We start from the raw sequence: 26,919 nt of genomic DNA, 5'->3' as shown, positions 1-26,919 counted from the left end.
ACTAATCCCTGTAGTATACAGAATTGGGGGGATATAGTTTTTTTCTAGCTTTGGCTGAGTTCCAAAAAGCTGTTAGAGGTTTTAGAATCTTGAGGAGAGGCAGTTGACTGGATCTTCCGTGGAGGGAGGAAGTCAATGAGCGAGCTCTTAGATTATCTAGCTTCAATATTGAAATTTAGCCTAGCATTAATATATTTACTTAAGAAATTATTATTTTAGATAGACCCTTTATATCTTCCTTTCCTAATACCACCCTGCCTTCCCTCCCTTACCTTAGTGGCTGTGGAGTTATAAGGAGAGAAATTAGAGAGGAGTTAAATCTGTGAAGAGTTATCTAACTGGCAGCATTATCTATAATTTAATCAAATCATCATTTATTCCCTTTAGATAGCATTTTGTAAAATTGAGTAAGGCAGGTCCTTATTCAGATTCATCTTCACTTCCCTTCCCCCACCTGAGGTTCCTGAGATAACTGATAGGGCTTTCCTTTAATCCACCTTCCTAACAACATCCTTCAAATAAATAAACCCTTTGTGTTTCAATAGTCCTATTTAGTGTAATTTGTTAGTTAACAAGAGGGAAGAAGAGGGAAAGAGACAACATTCTCTGGGCTCAGAGGGTAGCTGGGCATCCATCTTGAAGGAAGGTGTTACTTCAAAATAGGTCCCTTCCTGTGAAATTAACTAAAGCCTGTTTGTTAATTTCAGTCTAGTCTGTTTCCCTCAGCTTATGTTTGAGTCTAAGTCCTAGTCTGTAAGCCTGGTGTGTTAGTCCGATTAGTTTAGCTTCTTTTCTCCCAAAAAGATCTCTGTTTCCCTTTTGTGTTATACTCCTGACCTCAGTCCTATTATACCCTGAATCTCCTTTAATCCCAGCCTACCTGTAGCCTAATTTATCCATTTACCAAGTCTCCAACATCCTCCTTTCAATTCCCTTATCCTAAACACCTTTCCTCAATATTACCATCATAACATTCTGGTGAGCCAAGTCATACGAAACCTATCTTCTGAAGAATAGAAAAAGAAAATGAATTGCACAAGATTGATTTTTATATTAAGCAGTCTGTCGCTGCTTATATGGTCTTTTATGCAGGGAATGTGTGCATTTTGGCTAGTAAAAGTACCAAACATGATACAGCAATTAATAGAAATCTACGACTATTATAAATGGTTTGCATTCACTTTAGCTGAATGCATATGCTTCATTCCAACAGCAATAGCAATTGTTCTGGCTCTATGGCATTTTTTGGCAATTTTAAAAGCGGTCCTTACTCATCTGTTTAACTATTATAAGGCATCTGATTCAAAACAAGGAAATGATAACAAGGAACTAGTTGAGAACATAAAACTACTGTTCCAAGTGTTGAGGCAATTACGTGAAGGGAATGAACTCGATAAACATACCATCTTACAACTTGAAATCGTAGAATCAAAATTTTTTGGGAAAAAGGAAACAGAGAAAGATCAACCAATACAGAATGCAGTGGTCTCTGTCCTACCAATAGTAGACAGGACTATTGTCCAACCTGGAGAGGGGGTGGTGCATGTCAAAACGTACAAGGCATTCACTCCTAGTGATATGGAGGTTTTAAAAAGCCGTTTTCCCAGATTCTACGAAAAGCCTTACAAAAGTTTAAAAGAATTGAAGCGGGTGTTCACACTTTTTAACCCTAGTTTCAATGATGTCGAATTTCTTTTGGGGGAATTTTACACTCCCTCGGAAAAGGAAAAATTCCTGACCGAAACTAGAACAAACCCCAATTTAGAATCATGGCCATTAGTACATCAAGATCTAGATTTCACTCAACACGCCAACATGAGGTACTTGTTAAGATGCAGGGCTGATCTTATCAAAGCAATGAGAAATTTTGCAAAAAGGCCAAATGCATGGCAAAAATTTGAGAAACTGAGGCAAGGGGAAGAAGAGCACCCGAGCAGTTTTCTAGACAGAATTATTGAAGCTGCTGAAACGATATTAGGACTTAGAGATACTCACTCCCAAGATACGATCGATCATATAAGGAGACAATTTGTAAAGGGAACCTCAATCCCGATACAAAATTACTTCAGGCAAAGTTTTCCACAGTGGGAATCATTACCACTGGAGGATATTAGGAATCATGCAGCATATATACATGATTCCAAACAGAAAGAAGTGAGAATGGCTAGGCAATCTGACAATGAGAAAGATGAGATCATAGCAGACTTGAAAAGGCAATTGAAGCAGTCGAGATGGGAGAAAGAAATCGAAGAGGTGAAGAATTTTGCTCTTTAAATGAGTAGAAACCAGTTTAGACAACCTGCCAACAGCACCCCAAAATCAAAATCAGCACCCCGATGCTACTTGTGTGGGAAGATCGGACACATGATTCGTTTTTGTAGATATAAGCAACAAATTGATTTTTCAAAACCCAATAATCAAAGAAATAATAGAAAAACATTTTATAATTCAAAGTGGGATAGAAAAAATGAATCATACATATAATCAAGAAAAACATACAGATACTTGCTGCAATCACACATGCAAAAAGTACAGTCAAACACCTTCGTTAGATGAAATGGAGAAATATATACAAATGGGCACGAAACCGAAAAAATCATTATGAATTGAGATTTCTAATTTAAAACCTATTAATCAGTGTAATTTGGGTGTGGCAGAGTCTAAGAGAATGGAGGGAAGCAAAATGAGAAATCGAGGCAAAATAGAAAAGGTGTCTAAAGTAATCTACACAGAGGATACACATAGGTCTGTGGTAGATAATGAGCAATGGGAAGACATAATGCAAATGTGCAAAGAAATCTTTGGCATTAAGGAGGATGATTATATAAGGGATCAGCTTTCTCATTCCATATCACACACATTGGGTAGGAAGCATGAATCAAACCATTGCAAAGAATCAAGAAAATTTGCAAACGAGTTTAGAATTAGATGCAACAGTTCTTTCTCATGCAATTGCTTTAGATACAATGTCACAGTTAGAGGTTAAAGAGCAAAAAAGTCTAGAAGTTGGCAAGAACTTGATTTTAAAGAAACAAGATAATAAATAAAATAAAAAGATAATAGCAGCTGTGTAGGAAAGTCAAAATCCACCTTTCTCAACTCCTTAGCTACAGAATTAAATCCTAAACTTTGGGGAAGAGATAGGGAACAGTTGCCTTCTTCTACAATCAGTGTGGCTGAACATAACATCGAGACTGTTACTGTGATTGATAAAAATAAAAATCATCTAATGTCAGTCACAAAAACAGTAGGACAAAATAGGGAACAACAGTCAGCTTATGAATCAGTAATTGAACCTGAAGTGTTGAAGGGAACACAATCTAACTATCATACAATCCCGGAGACTACTGAAGGAGAGATTGCTGATTTGAGACTTGACAATTCTTTAAAGAGCAGAGTGGAAGATAGAACAAATCAAACTTCCATTTCTGAAGCCCTTAATGAAAGCCAACATGGAATTTGCAATAGTAACAATGACTTACAAGCTCTCAATGAGAGTATGCTCTTTAAGCCTGCTTTCTGTAATCCTGATTCTAAACTGAACTTGCCTAATGGTGCTATAGGAAGTTTGGGTTTAGAAACAAAAGACCATATGCAACACAGAATCAATGACAAGTGTACACAGAATACTGAGGATTCTTTATTACCCTTAGTGCCAGTGAAGTCCAATGATAGTGGAGAACCCTTAGTTACTTTAGAAATCGGGGGAGTACAATATCAGGGATTACTTGACACGGGGGCAACTTGTTCCGTACTAAGAGAACCACCTGAAGGATGTCAATTTCAAGGCAGTTTAAGAGTAAGAGGAGCTTCTGGGGTAGCACAACAAGTCCCAAAGCTAAAAGTTAAAATGTTAAAATTTGGACCTCTGACTCTTGAACACACCTTCCTTTTGATGCCATCATGTCCTTCAAACCTCGTAGGAAGAGATCTTCTATGCAAATTGGCTGCAACCATCCAATGTCAACCGGATGGGCAAATTTATTTACACATACCTAAGAGATCTCTGAAACACCATCCCATTTTATTTTTAGACACATGTAATGAGGAACCATCATACCAATCAACTGATAACATCTATGAGGTTCCAGATGATATTCCAGATTATGTGTGGGCTAAAAATTCAAATGAGGTGGGCAGGATATTGTCAGCGGAACCAATAAAGATAGAGGTGAAAGAAGGGTTACCTCCAAGAATTCCTCAGTTCAGACTTAGTCAAGAAGCGATAGAAGGAGTGAAACCCATCATAGAGAGTTTATTGGAGCAGGGCATATTAAAATATGGATTTTCGCAATACAATACATCAATCATGCCAATAAAGAAAGCAAAATTATCTCCTGATGGAAAGACTCAATGGCGTTTAGTTCAAGATCTAAGAGCAATAAATGACCATGTGCAAAAGACCTATGCCGTGGTACCAAGTCCATCACAAATCATTGCAGCAATTCCACCTGAAGCTGCTTGGTTTACTGTTCTGGACCTGAGCTCTGCATACTTCTCTGTTCCCCTGCACAGAGACAGCCAGAAGCTGTTCGCTTTCTCCTGGGAGGGTAAATCTGTCTTCTGGACACGTTTGCCCCAGGGATTTGCAGATTCAGCTTCACTCTTTTGCCAAATTCTGCAGAGAGACCTTGAGTCAATAACATTCCTTGACAGCAAAATGGTACATTATGTTGATGACATCCTGCTAATGTCACCATCTGCTGAAGTCTGTTACACTGATAGCGTATATTTGATCAAAGAGCTAGGCAAAAGGGGCCATAAAATTTCCAAATCGAAACTTCAATTCGTGAAGGAAAAAGTAAATTATTTAGGATTCATCCTAGAGAAAGGCTCCAGAAGAATTTCCAAAAAGAGAACACAAGATATACAGAATTTGAGTTTGCCTAAGACCAAAAAGCAACTCAGGGCAATCATAGGAATAATGAGCTTCTGTAGAAACTGGATTCCAGGTTATGCTTACATCGCAAGACCTCTGATAGAGCTAACCAAGAAGGAAGTTCCAGAACCGTTAAAGCTGAATAAAGAACATATCCATGCATTAGAGAAATTGAAATCACTTACTCTATCAGCTCCAGCCCTAGGTATCCCTGATCATGACAAAGCATTCCTACTATATGTACATGAAGACAAAGGGATAGCCTCCAGTGTTCTCACACAGACATTTGGAAATAGACTTAGACCAGTTGCTTATTACAGCTCTAAGTTAGATTCAGTGATTTGTGTTATGCCTAGTTGTTTAAAAGCCATAGCTGCTGTAGCCATCATGATTAGAAAATCTTCATCCTTGGTATTAGGGAGTGAACTGAAAGTATTTTCCCAACACCAAGTGGAATCTACTTTAAAAAACACTAACTTACAGGCATTCACTTCTCAGAGATTGTCAAAATACCAAGCGATTCTGTTGGCTAGTGAAAATATAACTTTTCACCGGTGCAGAAACATAAATCCTGCAACTCTGATTCCAGATTTACCTCTCCCTTGATTTGTAGACATACAGTTTGTCATTATTTTAGAATAAAGTTTTACTAAAAAACAAAGAAAAACAAAATGCTAACTAGACAGCGATTATACTTTTTGGCACAGATATTTGTAAAATAACATAACGATAACCATTAAAATTGGCACAGATAATTTGTAAAACTCTATAGTTGGTCAATAAACATTTGTTGAGTGTTCAATACATACTAAGTACTGTACTAATTCCAGGGATACAAATAAGACAAAAGATAATCTCTGCCCTCAAGGAGATCATGGTATAACCTGGGAGACCAAATGCAAACAACTATGGACAAACAAACTGTAGATAGGATAAAATGGAAATAATCAACAGAGGGAAGGTGCTAGAAGTAAGGGGAATCTGGAAAAGCTTCCCATAGAAGGTGAGATTTTATCTGGGACTTGGAAAAAAGCCAGGAGATAGAAATGAGAAGGCAAAGAATTTCAAGCAAGGGAGACAGCTAATAAAAAAATGCTTGGAATCAGGAGAACATTATACACAGAAATGGATACACTGTGGCACAATTGAATATGATGGACTTCTCTACTAGCAGCAATGCAATGATCCAGGACAATTCTGAGGGACTTATGAGAAAGAAAGCTATCCACATCCAGAGAAAGAATTGTTGGAGTAGAAATGCAGAAGAAAAACATGATTGATCATATGGTTCAATGGGGATATGATTGGGGATGTAGACTCTAAATCAGGGGTCGGCAACCTTTTTTGACCGTGAGAGCCATAAACGCCACATTTTTAAAAATGTAATTTCGTGAGAGCCATACAGTGCTCACAGTGCGCTCCTGTAACAGTGCCTGAAAAAAAATTGACTTTATGGCTCCTGCAGAAAGAGCCATATCTGGCCCTCAAAAGAGCCAGATATGGCTCGAGAGCCATACATCGCGGACCCCTGCTCTAAATGATCACTCTAATGCAAATATTAATAATATAGCAATAGGTCTTGATCAATGCACATGCAAAACCTAGTGGAATTGTACGTTTTCTACAGGAGGGGAGGGAAAGAACATGAATCGTGTAACCATGGAAAAATAGTCTAAATTAATTAATTAATTAAATTTAAAAAAATGCCTGGTATCAGGAAATGGAGCGTTTTGTTTGAGGAATAGCAAGGAAGTCAATGTCTTTGAATCTCGGAGTACATGGGGGCAAAGTGTAAGAAGACTAGCAAGATGTTGGGTTGGGAATTGGTAATGAAGGATTTTTGAATACCAAACAGAGGATTTTATATTTGATTCTGGAGTTGATAGGGAGCCACTGGAGTTTATTGAGGGCAGGAGGAAGGTGGGTTAGATCACTGGAAGATACCTTGGACAGCTGAGTAGGTGAACTGGAGTAAGGAGAGATTTGGTAGAATGTTCAACCAAGAGGCTATTGCGAGGGTGGTGGCATTGTCTTAGAAGACAGAAGGGAGTTTATGAGAGCCGTGTCAGTTGCTTAAGAGTCCCAAGTGCTCTCTCTGTTGTTCCTAACACTTCTCATGGGTTGCAGCCTGGCCAGTAGCCACTTCCTCAGAACAACAGTATAGTTCACTCTAAAGTCCTAGAATCCTCTGATATTGTGTCCAATTGCAAGATGAGGATGCAAAAGAAAAAGAAAAAAAAGAAAATCTTCTGATTTTTCCTCTACTCTATGTGACCTCTCTCTTGCTCCCAGTACCCTTTTTTGACCTTCATAGCCCTTACCAACTTTTAGTCTCCTCTATTCCAACCCCTTCTTCACCACCTTGCATGTCTTGGCAAAGATGTTCTTTGTTTTTCCCAGTTGGTCAAAATTGGAATGGAGTTGTGAGTGGAGGTGGGTGGGAATCCCTCAGACTATTATAGAAAACTGTATTTTGAATGTACTAATTATCCCTTATATTTTTAGGCAATTTCTTCTGTGACCCACAGCGGACTATCTATGCAATGAATTATATAGATAAATGCTGGGAGATTTATTTAGTTTACTGTAGACCAAACCCTAATCCCCCTCAGGAGCTAACGATGAAGGCTAGACATTTTCTCTGGATGTTAAAGGTAATCACTTATGAAACTTTACTTCTTCTTTTAAACAAATAAATAATTGATTGATTTAGAATATTTTCCCATGGTTACATGATTCATGTTCTTTCCCTCTCCTTGTTCCTCCCCACTTCTGGAGCTGAGGAGCAATTCCATTGGATTATACATGGATCATTGTTCAAAACCCATTTCCATGTTATTCATATTTGCAAAAGAATGATGTTTTAACATCAAAATCCCCAATCATATCCCTATCGAATGACATGACTGGTCATATGTTTTTCTTCTGTGTTTCTACTCCCACTCTTCATTCCCATAAGTCCCTCAGGATTGACCTGGATCATTACACTGTAAAACTTTAATTCTTAATTTACATGTTTATGTATTTAAGATTGGATAAAAGAAAGAGGGCAGACTTTTCTAGAATGATGGGGGGAATAAAAGAACAAGGGAACTAACTGTAATGGGCTTTCATGATCACTAGATATTGAATGGAGCTGTTGGAAGAAAAAGAAAGCAATTGCCAGGCACTCTGCTTTGCAGGTGCTGGATGAAAAGAAAAGAAGGAAAAAAAAATTAAGTGGTGGAGACCTAAAGACAAAAACAAACAATCTCTGCTCACAAGAAGCTAATATTCTTCTTGTGGAAATGAATTTCTATAGATAAACAAATAGTGAATAATTTCAGAGATGAGAGCTAACAACTGAAAAGATCACAAAGAACTTTCTCTCTATAGGAAGTGACACTTAATTTGAACCTTGAAGGGAACTGAGGATTAATCCCAAGAGGCAGAGATGAAGACAGAGAGGATCCCAGGCACATATGATTGGACTGAATATCATGTACCAGAAATACCAAGTCCTTACATTGTTTGGAATGAAGAGTGTATAAGAGGGAGTTACATGAATTCAGTCTGAGATGATAAGTTTAGAACTGGAGTGTAAAGGGCTTTACATGACACACAGAGGAATTTGTATTTTATCTCAGGGGCAATAAAGAATTTCTGAAACTTGATAACAGTTTGGCTGCTGAGGGACAGACCAATAGGAACTTACTGCAATAACATGAAAAATATATCAGATTGCTTACTGTCTTATGGAGGGGTGAGGGACAAGAGGGAGTGAAGGAAGGAATTTGGAACTCAAAACTTTAAAAAATGTTAAAAATTGTTTTTACATATGCACGTAGTTCGCTGGGGATATGATTGGGATTTTGATGTTAAAAAAATCACTCTATTGCAAATGTGAATAATATGGAATAATATGAACAATAATTCATGTATAACCCAGTAGAACTGTTTGTCAGCTCCGGGATGGGGGGAGGAAAGAGTGGGGCGAGGGGGGAGTGGAATCATGAATCCTGAAACCATGAAAAAATATCCTAAATTAAAAAAAATAAAAAATTGTTTTAATGTATAATTGGGGAGAAAAAATAGTATTTAAAACAATTTTTTTAAATATTAAAATTTTTTTAAAGGAAACTATTGCAATAGTCCAAGCAAGATATAATGAGGCATTGAACTAAGGTGAAGACCCTATAACTGGGAGGAAGGGACAGATATGGAAGATGTGGAAGTAGATTTGACCAGACTTGATAATTGATTGGATATTTGGAATGAGGGGGCAGTGAGGTAGACTGAAGAGTCAAAAACGACTATTTGGCTGTAGACTGGAGTGTCTGGAGAGGACCTCAAAGAGAGAAATGAGAGCTGGTATGTAGAGGTAGTGTTTGAATCCATTGGAGCTGGATGAAATCACTAAAACACTTTAGGAAAAATTTTCTTCTTTTTTTAATCTTTAAAAAAACCTAAAATTATAGAAAACTACTATTTTTTAAAAAGCTACTTATACTATAGACAGATGCTATTTGGTTATTTGTTCCTACAGGATTTTAAAATACTAAGTAAAGATTTAACAGCAACCAAATTTGTGGAAATCATAGCAGAGGATAATCCTTACATGCATGATGGAATCGATAGCAACTTTGAACTCGAGGTAAGAAGGGAAAAACCATATTGGGGGCCAACTAAGTGGCTTAGTGGATTGAGAGCTAGGCTTAGAACAGGAGGTCCTGGTTTCAAGTTTGACTTAGACAGTTCCTAGCTGTGTGACCCTTGGAGAGTCACTTATCCCTCACTGCATAGCCCTTACTGCTCTTCTGCCTTGATTTTAAGATGAAAGGTAAGGGCTTTATGAGAGAGAGTGTTATGAAGATTAAGGTCCTGTTATTAGTCAATTCAGTGGAGCCCTGATATTCAGTTAAAGTATAGAGGTCTGAGGTTGATTTGAAACTACTGCCTGAAAGCTCCACTGTGACAGGCTAGATGCCCTAGTAACAGTTTCCTTAGGAATCAGTTGGCCTTGATGAAACTAGGAAGTTGATCTTGACCTCCTGAGACCTTAATAATGTTTATAATCCAAGCATAAACTTGATCTTAAAGTAACTGGATCAGCTAGGCTTGATTCCACAATCTGACTACGATATCAAAGATGATGACTTTGTCCTCAACAAGGTAGGCTACCAGCTTATAAGTAAAAGGCTGTCTGAGGCTTGTAGATTTAACTGGGTTTAATGGAAAGATTGAAGGAAAGGGAAACTGGGAGGTGGGAGAGAGGGAAATAGGTGAACCCTGTTGAGCTTTTAGCCTGTAATAAGTACAATAAATTATGATATCTAAGTAGAAAGTTGGCCTAGGTGCTGAGTCCAGGGAACTTTGAGAGTCTTTCCTGGCTCAGAAGCTTTTAGTGATTTCGGAGATTTTGATGATGAATTAATCTTGTTAGATGATTAAGGCTCAGTTGCCTTATTAATAACAAAGTGATTGATATAGTTAGCAAAGTAGTCTGAATCCTGCCTGCCTATATCACTCTACCCTCCTCCTGGGGCCCAGACAATAGACAACCTCCTGCCTTCCTAATCCAGAGAAGAAGTGGACCCTGAGGAGTTTTGCTCCTCAATTTATACTCCTTTCCTAACTGCCAGATTGGCACATGCCCAGGGCTGCCTTGCCAGGTTCTGTATTCTAAAGGGGCAAACTGCTCTTTTGCACCTGCAAAAAATGGCTGACCATTTGAGAGAGAGAGAGAGAGAGAGAGAGAGAGAGAGAGAGAGAGAGAGAGAGAAAGAGAGAGAGAGAGAGACAGAGAGAGAGAGACAGAGAGAGAGAAGGAGAGAAGGAGAGAGGAGAGGGGAGGGAGAGGGAAAGAGGAAGAGAGAAGGAGGGAGAGAGGGAGAGAGGGAGAGAGGGAAAGAGAGATAGAGAAGAAACTCCTAAAAATGCAGGGAGGCCATAATTTTACATTTTATAGTCTGAGAGAGTTGTCAGGGCCAATGAGGGATTAAACAAATTGCTTGTCATTACATGGTCAGTAAGTGTCAGAGGCAGGATGCAAGCCCTGGGCTTCTGGTCTTGAGGCCATCTCCCTGTTCACAGTGGCTGGTTCTCTGTCGGGAATTCTTAACTTTTTTATGTGTTGGACTTGGAGAGTCTGATGAAGCCTGTGGACTCCATCCCAGAATGATGTTTTAAAAGCATAAAACATACATAGGAATACAAAGGAAACTAATTTTACCAATTGATTTTACTGGCCATTTAAAATACAGTTATCAAAATATTGTGAAAAATAATTTTTCAGGCCACAGGTTAAGAAACCCTTGTATATGAAGAATAAAATCCTTTTTTTGACTAAGGGAACCCCCAAATGAATGAAATAAAAGGCATACAAATCTATAATTATTGATGCATTTACTGATTTATTTTTCATAAAAGTTGTATGTATGTATCCCAGAGATAAATTAATATTAATTTTTCCAACATATTCACTGTAAGTCTCCTCAGTTTTGAGTTTCTAGCTTGGTGACCTTGGTGAAGTGAAAATCATTGTGATGTAAGGTAAAGATAACTTGCCTGGCCAATAGAATCAAGAGACTACTACTTTATTAATTTATCTACAGCACTTGGCAACTAAATTAGTTTTGTGACTTTGAGATAAGTCATTTCACTTGGCTGCAGATCAATAAAGTGAAGGGTTTGGCCTTGAAAATCATTAATGTCCCTTCAAGTTCTAATGATCTAATGATCCCTTTTCTTATTTGCAAAATAAGGCATCTAGCTGAGGTGGAGCATGGACTTAAAATCAGGGAAAGAGCCCTTCCAGCTCTGTACTTACCAATCAAGTTATTATACCATCAGAACTCAGGCAAATTGCTTCAATTCTCTGAGCCTCTCTGTTTCGTCATTTGTAAAATAAAGAGAATGATAGCATCTGTCTCACAAAGTTGTTTTAGGGTTCAAATAATACATGTAAAGTACCCTCAAGTTGCTATAGAAATGCTAGTTGCTATTATTAAGAAGATGAGTGCATTGGGCTAGTTCTCCCAGGTCCCTTCCAGTTTTTATTAATATTTTATTAATTTTTAATATTCTATTTTTATTAATTTATAATATATAAAATATTGTATCAATATTGCATTAATATTTAATATTCTATCATCAGGCCAACTGCAGTTCAATCTGCCCTTTGGAGATACTCAAAGACTTCACTAAAAGGTCTTTTGGGGGTCCCTGAGGTGGAAAGAACACCTTAATAGAATTTCCTTAGGGGGCCCAGAATTTAGACTTTAAAAAAAATTCCTTATCTTCTGTCTTAGAATTGATACTAAATATTGGTTCTAAGGCAAAAGAGTGGTAAGGGCTAGGCAACTGGGGTTAAGTGACTTGCCCCGGACACTAGCTAGAGTGTCTGAAATTAGATTTGAACCCAGGACCTCCCAAGTCCATGTCTAGCTCTCTATCCCTCTGAGCCATGTAGCTACTCCTCCAGAATCTAAATATATAGATTTCTATTGTTTTTCATTTTCTTTTTCTTGCCACCAATTTCATCTCACTGCCTATAAGAATAGGGTAGTGTTTCTTGAGCTAAGGCTTTGGGTCATTCCCAAGAAAACAATTGATTTGTTATTTCAGTCATGCCCAATTCTTTGTGACCCCATTTTGGAGTTTTTTGGGCAGAGATACTGGAGTATTATAGGGGGCCATGCCTCTATATGATTTTTTGGGGTCCTGAGCGGCGTGGTGGCATAGGATGGTTAAAGCAGGAGAAAGAAAATGAGAACAACTAGACTAGTGGTTAGCCCATGCTGTTCTAACGCAATGGGATTTGGACTTTATTTTATACTGGTTTCAAACAAAGAACACAAAGAAAGAATAACAGCTGTGAATGGGGTTACAAATCATACACAATCCATTAAAGTCTAAAAAGTAGAGATATAGGTGCAAGGACAAGGGCCAAATTCCAACCACCAATTAGTAGGGGTTTACTTCTGGGAGCAGAAATAAATTTCATGGAGATGTTTACTAATTGCGTTCTGCCTTGATTTACAGATCTGCACCTGGTCAGATAGTCTGGACTAAATTGTCTGGCTCCAATCCTTATCTAAGTAATATATTTTTTAGGGTTTGGACTTCTTAATTATCAAGGAGAGAAATTGTTAACTCAGTAGCTTCTGGTCTGAGTATGGACTTTCCAATAACTCTATAATGTTTTTCCAATAAGAAAAGGCATGGATCATAAGAGGTGTCAAAAGAGGGGTCTCAGATTTTTATCTATTCTCTTATTGGCTTCCCACAGAGTATCTTTTTTTTTTTTTTTTGCCATTTCCATCTCCAGCTCATTTAACAGACAGTAAACTTGAGGCAAACAATAGTCCAGGGTCACACAGCTGAGAGTATTTCAGGTCAGATTTGAACTCAAGTCCTCCTTACTCTTGGGCAGCACTCTATCCACTGAACCAAGAAAATAAGGCAGAATCACAAATAGCAAAGAACTCTTAAGTAACAATCATGGTAATTCAGTAGATAGAACCCTGGACTTGGAGTTAGGAAGATCTGAGTCAATTCTGCCTCAGTTTTTTGAACTGTAAAATGGGATTATAATAACACTGCCTACCTTCCAGTGTTATGAGGATCAAGTAAGATCAAGCTTTGCAAACCTTAAACCTCTAAATAAATGCTAGCTTTTATTATTTAAGTTTGATCTTGATTGTATATAGTAAGAAAGAACAGTTATAAATTATCTTTTCAGATATGAACAGATTAATCATAGCTGTCAATAATCCTTTCAGCACCCAAAGTCTCTCAGAATCTGGGAGACTGCCTAAATGTGAGAAGTAATCCAACTTCTTCCATATTCTTATGCTGTGGGCACTTGCTGTCACTCAAACTTAGAATCACAATTAATTAAAAAAATTTTATGTTAGCTTTTAATAAAGTTTTTAAAAAACCCTTCAGAATGGATACCAAGGCAGAGTGGTAAAACGAGGCAATCGGGATTGTCCAAGGACAGATTTGAACTCAGGACTCTTGTCCTGTCCAGCCCTGGCTCTCAATCAATCCCCTGAGCCATCAAGATGCCCCTCAATAAGGATTTTTTAACCTTGTACCTTCACAGTGCTTCATTAGAAAAATTAGGTAGGCTACTTATATGAGCATAATCCTTGTGATTATCAGTCACGTTTCTGTATCACTTAAAGATTTTCAGAGTGCTTTCCTCAAATATTCCTGAAAGGAGGCAGAGATTTTCTAGATGAAGAAACCTGAAAGGGCCAGAGATTTGCCACAGTTTTAATGTGTGTTGGTTGGAGATGGAGCAAAAGGTCATCTAACTCTGAGACTTGTCCTGTTCTTTCCCTTTTTTAGAAAAATTGAAATATTGACTCTAAAGCAGAAGAATGGTAAGAGCGAGGCAATTGGGGTTTAAGACTTGCCCAGGGTCATACAACTAGGAAGTGTCTGAGGTCAGAGTTGAACCCAGGATCTCCAGACTCCAGACATGGCCTGCTATCCACTCTATTACCCAGCTGCCCTTTAGTGGTGTTCTTTCCCTGAAGTTATTTGATGAAGAAATGTAGGATTGGTTCTCTTGCTTCTTAAAAGGAAAAATTGTGAATTCAGTTCCAAGACTAAGTTCCAAGAACGATGATGTCAAATTCAATTAGGGAAGCAGATAGCATAGTGTAGCAAATGGGGTAGAGTGTTGGACTTAGAATCAGAAAGATTTAAATCCTTCCTCAGCTCCCCAAACTAATTGTGAGACCCTGGGCAAGTTATTCTGAGCCTCAGTTTCCTCCTTTGTAAAATGGGGATAAAAAAATATCTTCCTTACAGGGTTGTTGTGAGGCTCAAATAAAATAAAATGTGTAATAAATAAGATAATACATGAATGTGTAATATATATATAAAGTGATAGATAACTGTGAGTGAAATCAGTGATCTATTCGGCCACCATACCCATAATTATAATTTTGTATAAAACCGTTAGCAAACAACATTTACATTTGGATCTGTAGAGCTGACTTTCAGAAGAAGACATTTATCCTTTTGAGTAATCAAGGCTGGCCCTAAACAACAATCAAAAGTAAGGAAAGTCTTTTTTCCTTTCACTGGCTACTACCTCCCTCAACTACAAATCCATTCATCACCCTCCCCCCCCATCTGACCCTCCTAGACAACACTCCCATCTCTGGGGCTTTGTTTACAAAAAGTTATGTCTTTCTGCCTCCCATACCCTCTGGGCTCTGACTTCTAATAGACAGCAGAATAAATTGATTTCACCCAAAACATGAATATAACAGACTCCTTACCTATCTCAGATCATAAACTATTATTTACATTCTCTTTATACACTTTTTTAAAAATCCTTACCTTCCATCTTAGAATCAATACTATAGATTGGTTCTAAGGCAGACAAATGGCTAACCAATGGGGGTTAAGTGACTTGTCCAGGGTCACACAGTTAGGAAATGTCATACACCATTTACATTCTCTTTAAAACTGTAACCTCACAGAAGGGAGAAACATGTAGTTGTTTTGGTTATCATTGGCTTAAGGATGCTATTAAATTGGGTTTCCCAAATTATATCTCCTGGGAGACTATTGTTGGAAATGGAACTCAAACAGAGCGTTCTTGGGTAAGACTTAGGGAGGTCAGTACTCTAGGAATAAGCAGAATTTTCAGGATGGGTCTACAGGACATGGAACCCAGGTTAAGATCTATCTAATTCAAGTACTGGAATCCAAGATAGATTTGAAATTGGTACATTAACCATGGGGTATAAAGGAGAGAAGGAAAGGCAAATATCCTAAGCCAAAAGTCCAAAAGGAGTCCAGAATCCAGTCTACCCAAGTCTGGGTGGTGTGGAGTTAGGCAGAGGAGACAATTGATAGGGGTGAAATAAACAAGTAGTGGACATTGGCGGTAAATATCAGTGGACCAATCATGGAGATTAAAGTTTGGGGATAGGATTAAAGTTAGGGGAATGGGACTAGATGTTTAGGGAAGGCCAAGAAGCAAACCTAAGGAATTGTCTCCATATATTTCTTTTAGAGAGGGTCAGAATTGGCCCCAGAGTCTGGAAGTATGGGGTAGGTGGAGCAGAGCTCTACCTATAAATAGTGGTTAAACAATTCTAGTTTGTAAAATTAAAAGAATGCAGAGATATGGAGCCAGGTAATGATGATAATTATTTTAATAGTCAGTACTTAAGTTGTTTTAAGGTTTTCAAAGTGTTTTGAATTTTTTTTAATTTGATTCTCATATTAGCCCTGTGGGACAGAGGAAACTGATGCTGACTGATACAGGGCCATGTAGCTAGTATGTGTCTTAGATGGAATTTAACCTCAGGTCTTCTGAACTCTGTGTCAAACCATCTGGCTATAGTCACATTTGTTTAACCTGAGCCTGTGATAGACTCAGCTAAATGTTTGACTTTGCAGTGCCATATTGGAAGAAAGAACTGATTCTTTTGTGTAAGTTTCATCTTTTGCTTGCTAAAAAAAAGTGCTGCTTCTCCTTTCAGTATTCAGGGGAAAAAAAGGAAATACAATCCTAAAATGCTTTTAAAGTGGGTACTTTTTCCTAAAAGAAAGATCTGCTAAATAAAATATTTTAATGTAATCAGATTTGTAGATTCAATGATTTTTTTTATACAGATCAATATAATGTTACACAAATACTCTACCTAATATAAAGTGCTTTTTGTTTTTGGCACTCAAGTACCTCATTAAATCTCTCCACAAACTATTTTACTTATGAAATAAAGATCTTCCCAATATGAGAAGTGCCTGTTGAGATGAATAATATTTTTTTGTTTGCATTTCAGCTGGTTTTTCTAGAATTCTTTGAAGCTCTGTTAGGCTGTGCACTTTATTGCGATACATCGCAAATAGAGAAGCAACAAGGAGGTCATCTAATTGATGATTTTACTGCAGTCAAATATGTCAGTACACATCAGGTAAAAAAAAAAAATCTAATTTTAAAATTTAAGTATAGCAAGTACCTCTTCTCCTGGAGTGTTTTAACCTTCTGTTACTGGCTTAATCTTGCCAAAATTGGGAAGAATTTCAGGCAGGAATTTATTTTTTTCAATATTTTATTTTTTTCCTATTTACATATAATAACAATTTTCACAGCATTTTTCAAATTCTCTCCCTTCTTCCCTTTCATTCTTCTCCCTAAGATGGCAAACAAATTGATCCAGGTTACATATGTGTGATCACAAAAAATATATTTCTGTTTTGATCTGATTATTAAAGAACTCATATAAAGCAAACTCCCCCCTCCAAAAAAACCCAACACACAAAAAACCCTAAAAAAGTGAAAAAGAGTATGCTTTGATTTGCATTCATGTTCCATTGATTCTTTCTCTGAAAAACAGGTGGTATTTTTCATCATAACTCCTTCAGAATTATCTTGGATCACTGTATTGCTAAGAATAGCTCAGTCATTTTCAGTTGATCATCGTACAATACTGCTGTCACTGTGTATAGTGTTCTCCTGGTTCTGCTCATTTCACTCTGCATCAGTTCTTGTAGATCTTTCCAGATATTTTTGGAATATCCTGCTTATCTTTTCTTATAGCACAGGAGTATTCTATCACAGTCACATACCACAACTGGTTTAGCCATTCTCCAATTGATGGGCATCCCCTTACTTTACCACCACAAAAAGAAATGTTATAAATATTTTTGTACAAATAGGTTTCTGCCCACCCCCTTTTTGGATCTCTATGGGATATAGACTTGGTAGTGGTGTTATTGGATGAAAGGGTGTGCAGTTTTATAGACTTTGGGGCATAATTTGAAATTGCTCTCCAGAATGGCTAGATCAGATCACAATTCTCCTAACAATGGATTGGTGTTCCAATTTTCAGGGAAGGATTTCAAAGGCTTCCAAGGATAAAGGGCGTTATTTAAAAAACCCAGCTAATTTATTGTTGTGTCTTTTCAGTAGTGTTTGACTCTTCATGACACTATCTCTTGGCAGAGATACTAGAATGGGTTGCATTTCCTTCTCCAGCTTATTTTAGAGATGAAGAAATTGAAACAAAGAGGCTTGTCCAGGGCCACATAGATAGTAATTGTCTGAGGCCAGATTTGAACTTGTGATGATGAGTTCCTGACTACAAGTCCAGTACTCTATGCTAGCTGCCCCACTGAAAGTGCTAGAGATTTCTAACTTCAGGAAGAAATGGATAATCATACCTCCCTCGCTTTCTACCTATTGATTTTCTGAACCAAAATGCAAGACTACACTTACTCCATTAAATTTAATTAAATTTGACCCAATATTTAGATTCTGACTCTGATGTTTAGAATATCAGCTCTTACTGTGCTTTGTGCCATCTGCATATTTGACAGTCATGTCCTCCAGACCTTTATCCAAATCCTGATACAAATGTTAAACAGTAGAGGCCCAAGCCCAGCTCTTTGGGGGGGGGGGGGCTCAAGTGAAGGCTGCCTTCTAAGTAGTTTTGGAACCAAGAATAGAGCCACTGAATCTGCCTAATCGTATTATTGTCTAATCCACATCTTTTAATGAAGCCCTCTAAAACATCATCAGAGATTTCAGCAAATGCTGTTAAAATCTAGATAATCTATATACTTGGAGCGTCTCTGTGTAATCTTCTAGTCTAGAAAGGATGTCAAAAAAGGAAGTTAGTTTACTCTCATTCCATCTGTTTCCAGGATAATAGAATGATAATTATTATGGACTTAGAATGGGGAGAAACTCAATTATCTAGTCTTATTTTAATGATGATAAAGTTGAGTCCCAGAAAGATTAGGTAATTTGTTCAAGGACTCACAGTAGCAGAGTTGGCCTTGGAGCTCTGGAATTTGGCTATAATATTCCTGGGAGTTTTCATTTGGGGATCTCTTTCAGGAAGTGATCAGTGGCTTCTTTCAATTTCTACTTTACCCTCTTATTCATGAACATTAGGGCAGTTTTCCTTGATAATTTCTTGAAATATGATGTCTAGGCTCTTTTTTCTGATCATGGCTTTCAGGTAGTCCGATAATTCTTAAATGAACTCTTTTAGATCTATTTTCTAGGTTAGTTGTTTTTCCAATGAGATATTTCACTCTTCCCCCCACCCCCCTTTTAAAATTCTTTTTATTTTGTTTCATTGCTTCTTCATGTCTTATAGAATACTTTACCAATTCTAATTTTTAAGGAACTTCTTTATTGAACTTTTGTGCCTCCTTTTCTAGCTAGGCAACTCTACTTTTTAAGGAGTTGTTGAATTCTTGCACATCTTTTCCCTTTTTTTTGTGTTCCCTTTAACAAGCTATTGACTCTTTTTTCATTATTGAAACACTCTCATTTCTTTTTTCCATTTTTCTTCTGCCTCTCTCATTTGATTTTAAAAATACTTTTGTGAGCTTCTTCAGGAGTTCTTTCTGTCCTGACACCATTTCCCATTATTCCATGAGACTTTTCATGTGGGTTTTTTGACATTGTTGTCTTTGAGTTTCTTTTGATATTCTTTGTCACCATGCTAAATTTCTGGTCATTATTTTTCATTTCATTTTTCTAGCCTATTTCATGATTTAACTTTATGTTAAGGTTGAGCTCTACTCTTGAGGTAGAGGGACCATTGTCCCAAACTTTTTGCACAGGGGCCTGGATGCTGGCCTGCTCTCCTTGAGGATGTGGGAGCCTAGCTGCTGGGGCATGGCCTGCTGCTGGTGCACCTGGATGCTGCTTGTGCTGGACTATACTCTCCTCTTACCATAGCAAGTCAGAGCTTTTCTGCCATCCTTCTAAGTTGTCTTTGGTTGGGAAATCGTTCGAACACCCCATGCCCTGCTTTTGTTTGTTCCACTCCTCCAAAAGTTGTTTTGAGGCTTTTAAAAAGTTGTTTGCAGGTGAATTTGGGAGAGCTCAGGGAGTTCCTGTCTTATTCCACCATCTTGGCTGTGTTTCTGTGTCCACATTGTTAAAACAACTTTTCCTTTTCTTCCAAACCAGAAATGTTTTTCTTATGTCTTCTAAATTTCATTAAGTGCTTCTCATTCCTCCTGTAGAACTTTTTGGTCATAAGAGCCCAACTATCTTTTCTCTGAACTCTTAGAAATCCACCCTTTCAAAATTCCTGCTCCAAGTCAGACTAATTCCAACTTTACTTTTTTTTGTCTGTCTCAAATTCTAAGATGTAGTGGTCATTTTCCTCCAAGTTTGCCATCATTTCCATCCCCTGCAATGAATTCTTCCTTGTGGTTGAGAATCTTTTCTTATTCCTTCTTATTGGTTCTTTCTACCTATTAAAGGATGAAGTTAATATCAGTGCAAGCCAAGAAATTATTAGCTTCTCTGCTTTCAACACAGAGAGCTTACTTTAACAGATGTCTAGATAAACGAAGTCTCCCATTACTAACATATCTGACCTTGGGAAAGTCATGTAACCTCTGCCTTCTTCAATTTCCTCATCTGTAAAATAGAGAAAACAATTACACCTACCTCTCAGGGCGAATGAGGATAAAATAAGACAATATTTGTAAAGTGTTTTGCAAACTGTACAGTGCTCTTTAAATGCTAGCTGCCCTCATTATTAATGGAATTATTAGGGCAGTGATTATTCCTGTAAATTTTCTTGTACTTTGACAAATTTCTCTCTTAGAAGATTCTCCCTAAAATTACTTTGCATTTGTCAGAATCTGGTATCTATTTACATGTGTACATAGTGTTGTTTCTCCTGCCAGTACAAAACTCCTTAAAAACAGGGATGGTTCCTTTTTGCCTTCAAGTCCCCTTACATGCTTGTTAATTCTACCAACAGTATTTTTCCATAGGGTGATGGAACTTTGGTTTTGTATTCTATCATTTTTGCCAATTTGATGGGTGTATATTTTTACCTTCCTTTTAGATTTTCTTTCGCTTTTATTGGTGCCTTTTCTTTTCAATTCACCTTAATTAACAAATAAAAACCTCCTCCTTTCCCTCCAAAGAGAACCATCACTTATAACAACTATATATTTGTTTTTTATTAGAATGTTTCAACCAGGAGCATGAGTGCTTTAACCAGTTATGACTCTGATATCGTTCACTTTGTTAGTGCAAAGTCTTCTTCAAGCAAGTTAGGACTGCCACCAGTAGAAATGAACAAAATGAGGAAACCTGAGGTTTGCAAATTAACAAATAGTGGGCTGCATTTGTATTCCTAACTGTAAAAATAATCCCTCTGTGGCTTTGTATCCATTGTAAATATTATTTCCACAGCCCCATAAGGACTTATATATTATTTTTAGTTGTGGAGAGTGTTATTGGCAGGTATTTGAAGATCTTTAATTATTTAAGAAGCATAAATATGCATATTTTATCATAGTTAAGGAAATCCACTTAAATACCAGTTGATAACCTCTTCTTGGTATGAAGGTAATCCTGGGTTCTTTTAAAGGATGTTCAAGAGGAACACAAGCTTCAGCAAGTCCTACCAAACTGGAAGGACTTTTGAGTATGGGCCCAGCAGAGTGTGTCCCTGTTATCTATGATTAGCTTTTCTAAGTTCATATGGACTCCTTGTGGAAACTTCTAGTCATACTCTTTAGCTTTTAAAAACTATGTCCAATGACATAACGAGGCTAGTAACTCCTCTAGTGGAGGAAGTACAAATACCATGATTGTCATAGATCCTTAAAGTCTTGAGTCTTGATGTGAGTTGCTACAATAATCAAATTACCTTAAAGAAAATATCCTTAAAAAAAGGAAAAAAAAATCCGTATGTCAAAAATACCATCATTAGCTAAAAATTAACTAAAGATAAAGATAGAGAAAACTAATTTTTATTTATAAATTATTGTACTATTAAAATATCTTATTTATTTTTCTCTAAGACAAAATCCAAGGAGTCTGTAAGTGATGAAAAGGGTTCTAAATTGACGCCTAAACCCATGGGAAAAGGTATATCACTTTTTTTAGCACAACTGGGTGAGTTTTCTTATATTTCTATATTAAAGGCCATTTTCATGTTTCAGATATATTATGTATATATAACACATATTAGAAAATATTATGCTTGGGAAAAGTCAGCATGGCACAACAGAAAAAGCTTTGGAATCAAGAAGATTTGGATGCAAGTTTTGCCTTTAAAAAAGGCAAATCACTTGACCTCTTGGTATCCTCGGCAATTCTGTAAATCTATAGATCACAAATGATCTGCATCAGAAAAGGAAGTTTCCACATTAGGAAGGACCTAACAGCTCCAAGCTGATATGTATATATTTGTTGGCTCTTGTTGTCTGTAGAAATGTATACATGTTGTTGACATGCCATGGTCACATTGGTACATATATTCTCCATTAATTTGCCTTTCTAATGCACTGGTATCATTTCTCCAGTGAGTTAACATCTTGGGAGTATTAGTGTCATGTGCGTGTTGTCTATCTCTTTTGCTTCTCATTCTTGTTTCATGACAACAAGTTTCACTCCTTTTCTGGCCTCCATGACCTTGATGATACCTTTTTACTCCTTCTCCTATGTAATAGTGTTGCCTGCTTAGGTCTGTCGTGACTTCTGGGTTATCTATAATTTGAATTTCTCCAAGATCTTATGGAGGTCCCAAAGTAAGTAGCCGGACAGTATCAATGGAAGAGTACTGATGTGGAGCAGTTTGGGACCATTCCAAGTACTATACAGTTTTCTAAATGTTATCCACCTCTCTTAATCACCTCCTTCTATTTAATTCTGGACCCTCTTTTGGTTGCGCTCTTTAAGTGATCCAGCTGAGGGTAGATACCAAAAAATTTGTAGTTGGCAAAACCATTCTGATTTAATGACTTTGAAGTTCAGGAGCCTGGTATCAAGAACATAGAACTCAAAGGATGGAGGTTACCCAGGATGTTGGATTAACAGGTTGATAGAAGGTCAAGGGAAGGGCAGCTAAGTAATTCAGTGGATAGAGTGCTAGCCCCAGAGATAGGAAGTCCTGGGTTCAAATATGGCCCTATACACTTCCTAGCTGTGTGACCCTGGGGCAAGTTGCTTAACCCCAATTTCCCTGCCCTTAGTGCTCTTCTGCCTTAGCACTGATATGTAATGTCAATTCTAAGACAGAGATAAGGGTTGTTTTTTTTTTTTTTTTTTTTTTTTTTTTTTTTTAATGAAGGGGAAAGGAAGGGAAAGGAAGGGAGAGGGAAGGTGGCAAGAAGGGAAGGAAGCAAGAAATAAGGAAAGAAGAATGTAAGAAAGAAGGAAAAAAAGGTCAAGGGGGTGAATATGGATTGTGGTTACTAAATTGTAAAATTAGCACATCGAGTCAAAGATAGAGAAATGAAGTCAGAGTGGGGAAAGATTGGGAAATGGGGGTTGGGGATGGTCAAAATCCTGGATAATAAACCCACAATCTCTCTCCAGGCTTCTTTGGACTTAACAGACCTAGTTTATTCAATGAATCCTATGGCTTCCTCTAAGTGGTTCTCAGAATAGAATACCATACTGGCCTCTATTGCTTTCATAGGATATACTAAAACCATGGATCTCTGTTCAGACAAATTCCTTAGTAATCTCCTCCGATACCTAACTACTATTTAAACTCAATTGTAAGACTTTACATTTCTATATATTGAATTTCATTATCATTCAGTATACCAGTTTTCCCTCTCAATTAATGTCATCTACAAATTTGATAAGCAAGGAACTTGTGCCTTTTTCTCTAATCTCACATGCATCATTAAAGGCCAAGCAGATGGCTCTGTAGAATTCTATTGTGTACCTCCTATCAAGTCAGTCAAATGATTCATTGAATCCAGCCATCAATCATTTCTTAAACTATTTTCCAGTCCATGTACTCCATCTTTTCCTCTAGAAGAGAGGTACTTTATCAAGCACTTTGCTAAACTTGGGGGTGGTATATAAAATTAAATATATATATAAACAGAATAAATTATGTACACATATAAACATGTATATGTATATATATGCATATATGTACACACATATGTGATGTTTGTCATTTCTGCTTTTCATTTCTACTTATGCTTATAACTGCTCTTTGGATATTCTGGCCTCCTCAATCCTTTTTATATGTCCTTTCTGTGTGAGCATTATAAAATGATTCAGAAAACTGGATTTGTGATTCATGAAAAGCATTTAGAAAAAAACACTAGGCTGTGGGTACAGAAAACCCAGCCCTGACATTGAGCTTAGTCAAGGCCTTTAATCTCTCTAGGAGTACTTGTTTTTCTTATATGTAAAAGGATTGGTTGGACTAGATGGCTAACATCTTTTCCATTGCTAAAAATTTAGGAACCAACGAAAACTTTTTATCATCTTACAGCTCGAAGTGTGACACTTGATTCTCAGGTACAGCCATCAGTATGTTCAGACGTAGTCTCAAAATCAGAAGATAAAGAGGAAGCAGGACCATCACGCCAACACATTCCTGATTTTGAAGAAAGTGCTATGAAGATATCAGGTATGTTGATCTTTAAGAGAAGATATCAGACACCTAAACATAATCTAAGTATGAAAATGTCTTTCAAAGTTAAATCTCATTATAAAATATTTTCTGGATTATCCTTAATTCTTCTCTGCAAGAGAGATGTGATATTACTTCTTTGAGGATTTTTTTTTCACAAGAGAATAGCAGTTTAGCAGTGATGCGATAGAGTTTGTATTCCTTTAAAATGGCTCCTTCCTCATTTTTCTGCTTTGTTTTCTATGATAAATTTACCATGAACATAAATGAGGACAATTTGTTACTTCAGTATATCTAGTAATTCTCTCTATCCTAACGTGGCTACCTTCCAGCATAAACATAGTTTAGACCTCACCATCTTCTGCAAAAGTACTATAAACCAAAGATAGTGGAGAAAAGGTAGGGATTCACCTAAGCTCTCCCAAATTGCCCTTCAAACAACATTAAAATAACACCTCAAAACAAAATCTTCAGTTGCAGAAACAACAAAAGGATGGGGTGAAACAATTTTCCTGCTCAAGACAACTTAGAAGATTAGCAACATGGCAAGTAAAAATGATGTCAAAGCTTAGTCTATCTCAGAGCAAGATATTATTTTAATAACTGTGACATATATAGTGTTAGTAAAATAGTCATACTGGCACTTCAGCAAGAAGCAAGGACCTGAGAATGATCAGTTTATTAGTTAGGCTAGCAGTAACCAATAAATTGTATGTATCCTCTCTCAGTGACCAAAGACCTGGTCTGACAGTACATCATTTAGACTTCACCTGGCAAAGGCAAGACAATCCTGATTGGTAGACATTTTAATGAGGTGGTGGGATTCTCATTCTCAGCTCCTCTCTATTCATCTTGGGAGTTACTGGTAATGGAGTGGATGGGCCTCAAAATGTGGCTGATTATACCCCTCTCTGACACTTAAGGAATGCTAGTTCCTTCATGAGAGTCACAGATTCTAGCAAAATTGGCTAGAAAAAAACCATATCAATCAGATTTGGCCTCTCCCTTAGAGACCAAGCCACCTCTAAATTTGAAGAGGAAAAGCAAGGAAAAGGAGTTGTCCCCTGGGGAGGGACCTAGTACAAGCTGGTTCTCTGTTTACTGGTTAAACAGAAGCATAGATCCCACTTTTAAAGTGGCAGAAGTCTGGGGCAGTGGTTCCCAAACTTTTTTGGCCTACCACTCCCTTTCCATAAAAAATATTACTTAGTGCCCCCTGTCACATACTACCAGTGCCCCCTTACAGTTATTCATTGCCCCCAAATGCACCTGTGGCCATCACTGCTCCCCCTGGATCACTGCAGCACCCACCAGTAGGCAGTGGTGTCCACTTGGGAATCACTGCTTTAGGGGATAGGAGGGATCTCATTCCTCAACCATACTTTAGTTCAGGCAGAGAGGTCTCCTTTTGAGCTAGGTTAAGAAATGGGGTTTTAAGGAAATGGACAGATTACAGAGTAATATTGATTATCAATTGACATAATAGCATAATATTGTCTGAGCTCTTCTAAATTTCCCTCCAATTTTAAAATAATCAATCAAAATGAATTTCAAAGTGGCAGAAACAATAAAAAGACAAGGTGAAACAATCTACTAGCCCATATAATATATAACTTGCATGGTGGGCAAGAAAGGTCTGTCTCTCTGGTGAGAATGGAGTGCAGCCCAGTGTAGGATGTATCCAGCAAGCCAGCAGTGGCCCTTGGGAGAACTGAGTTGATGGCTGCAGTTTTCAGAGTTCTCATCCCAGACAGTAAGGGTTTGTACAACTAGTCAGGAGATTACAAGGGACCCTTTTCTGACAATGGGAGCAAGACTCTGTTGCATTGCTCACATGCAGTTCCAGGTAGAAGTCCTCTAGAGCAAGGAGGAGTCACTAGCAGGAGGTGGGATGCTAGAAACAGTTCCAGGACAGAAAAAGAGTACTTGTGATCACTCACAGACAGTTCAGGAGATCTTTTCCTAGATCATACTACTTTGGAAGAAATGAAAACATAATCCCTAGAATTTAGCTCAGAAAATAGAAGCACTAAAAATCAGAAGCTTGTGACAGTGCCTTTCCACCCTGGGAGCACAGCCCAAATTTAATACGTTAAGAGTCAAGAAATAGAATGGAAAAATTAGTTTAAAAAAAAAAAAAAGAACCTGATTATATAAAGTTACTATGGTGATAGGAAAGATGGAAACACAAAATTCAGAAGAGGACAACAATGTCAAAATAGTTATAGGCAAAGTCTCAAATTAAAATGTGAATTGTCTTAAGCCTGAAAAAGAATTCCTGAAAAATGTTCAAAAAGGATTTTAAAAATTAGATAAGAGAGGCAGAGGAAAAATTGGGAGGGGGGAGAATGAGTGATGTAAGAAAATAATGAAAAAAGAGTCAATAGCTTGGTAAAGAAAGTACAAAAAATGAGAAAAGATATCAAAAGCTCACTGAAGAAAAGAATTCCTTAAAAAGAAGAATTGGCCAAATGAAAAAGTATATACAAAAATTTAGTGAAGAAAATAATATCTTAAAAATAAGAATTGGACAAGTGGAAGCTAATTCCATAAGACATCAAGAAACAAAGTCAAAAGAATAAAAAAATAGAAGAAAATGTGAAATATCTCATTGGAAAAATATTGCCCAGAAATGATAACTAGTCCAAC

The 26,919-nt window shown here is 37.3% G+C and overlaps 1 protein-coding gene across 1 annotated transcript in view; it reads left to right on the top strand.

Annotated features, from left to right (window-relative positions):
• The window catches only part of LOC123249874 (radial spoke head 10 homolog B2-like), a 78,142-nt gene that overhangs the window by 40,446 nt on the left and 10,777 nt on the right, over positions 1-26,919 (top strand). Inside the window, exons 14-18 of the mRNA XM_044678975.1 lie at positions 7,385-7,533; positions 9,405-9,512; positions 16,678-16,809; positions 20,846-20,977; positions 21,689-21,782. Coding sequence (XP_044534910.1) covers positions 7,385-7,533; positions 9,405-9,512; positions 16,678-16,809; positions 20,846-20,977; positions 21,689-21,782 — 615 coding nt within the window. The remainder of the gene's footprint in view (positions 1-7,384; positions 7,534-9,404; positions 9,513-16,677; positions 16,810-20,845; positions 20,978-21,688; positions 21,783-26,919) is intronic.

This window comes from Gracilinanus agilis, chromosome 1 (assembly GCF_016433145.1).
Source record: "Gracilinanus agilis isolate LMUSP501 chromosome 1, AgileGrace, whole genome shotgun sequence".
In the NCBI taxonomy this organism is placed as follows: Eukaryota; Metazoa; Chordata; class Mammalia; order Didelphimorphia; family Didelphidae; genus Gracilinanus; species Gracilinanus agilis.
The sequence above is the reverse complement of the archived record's forward strand: the minus strand, read 5'-3'. Positions and strand labels throughout refer to the sequence as shown.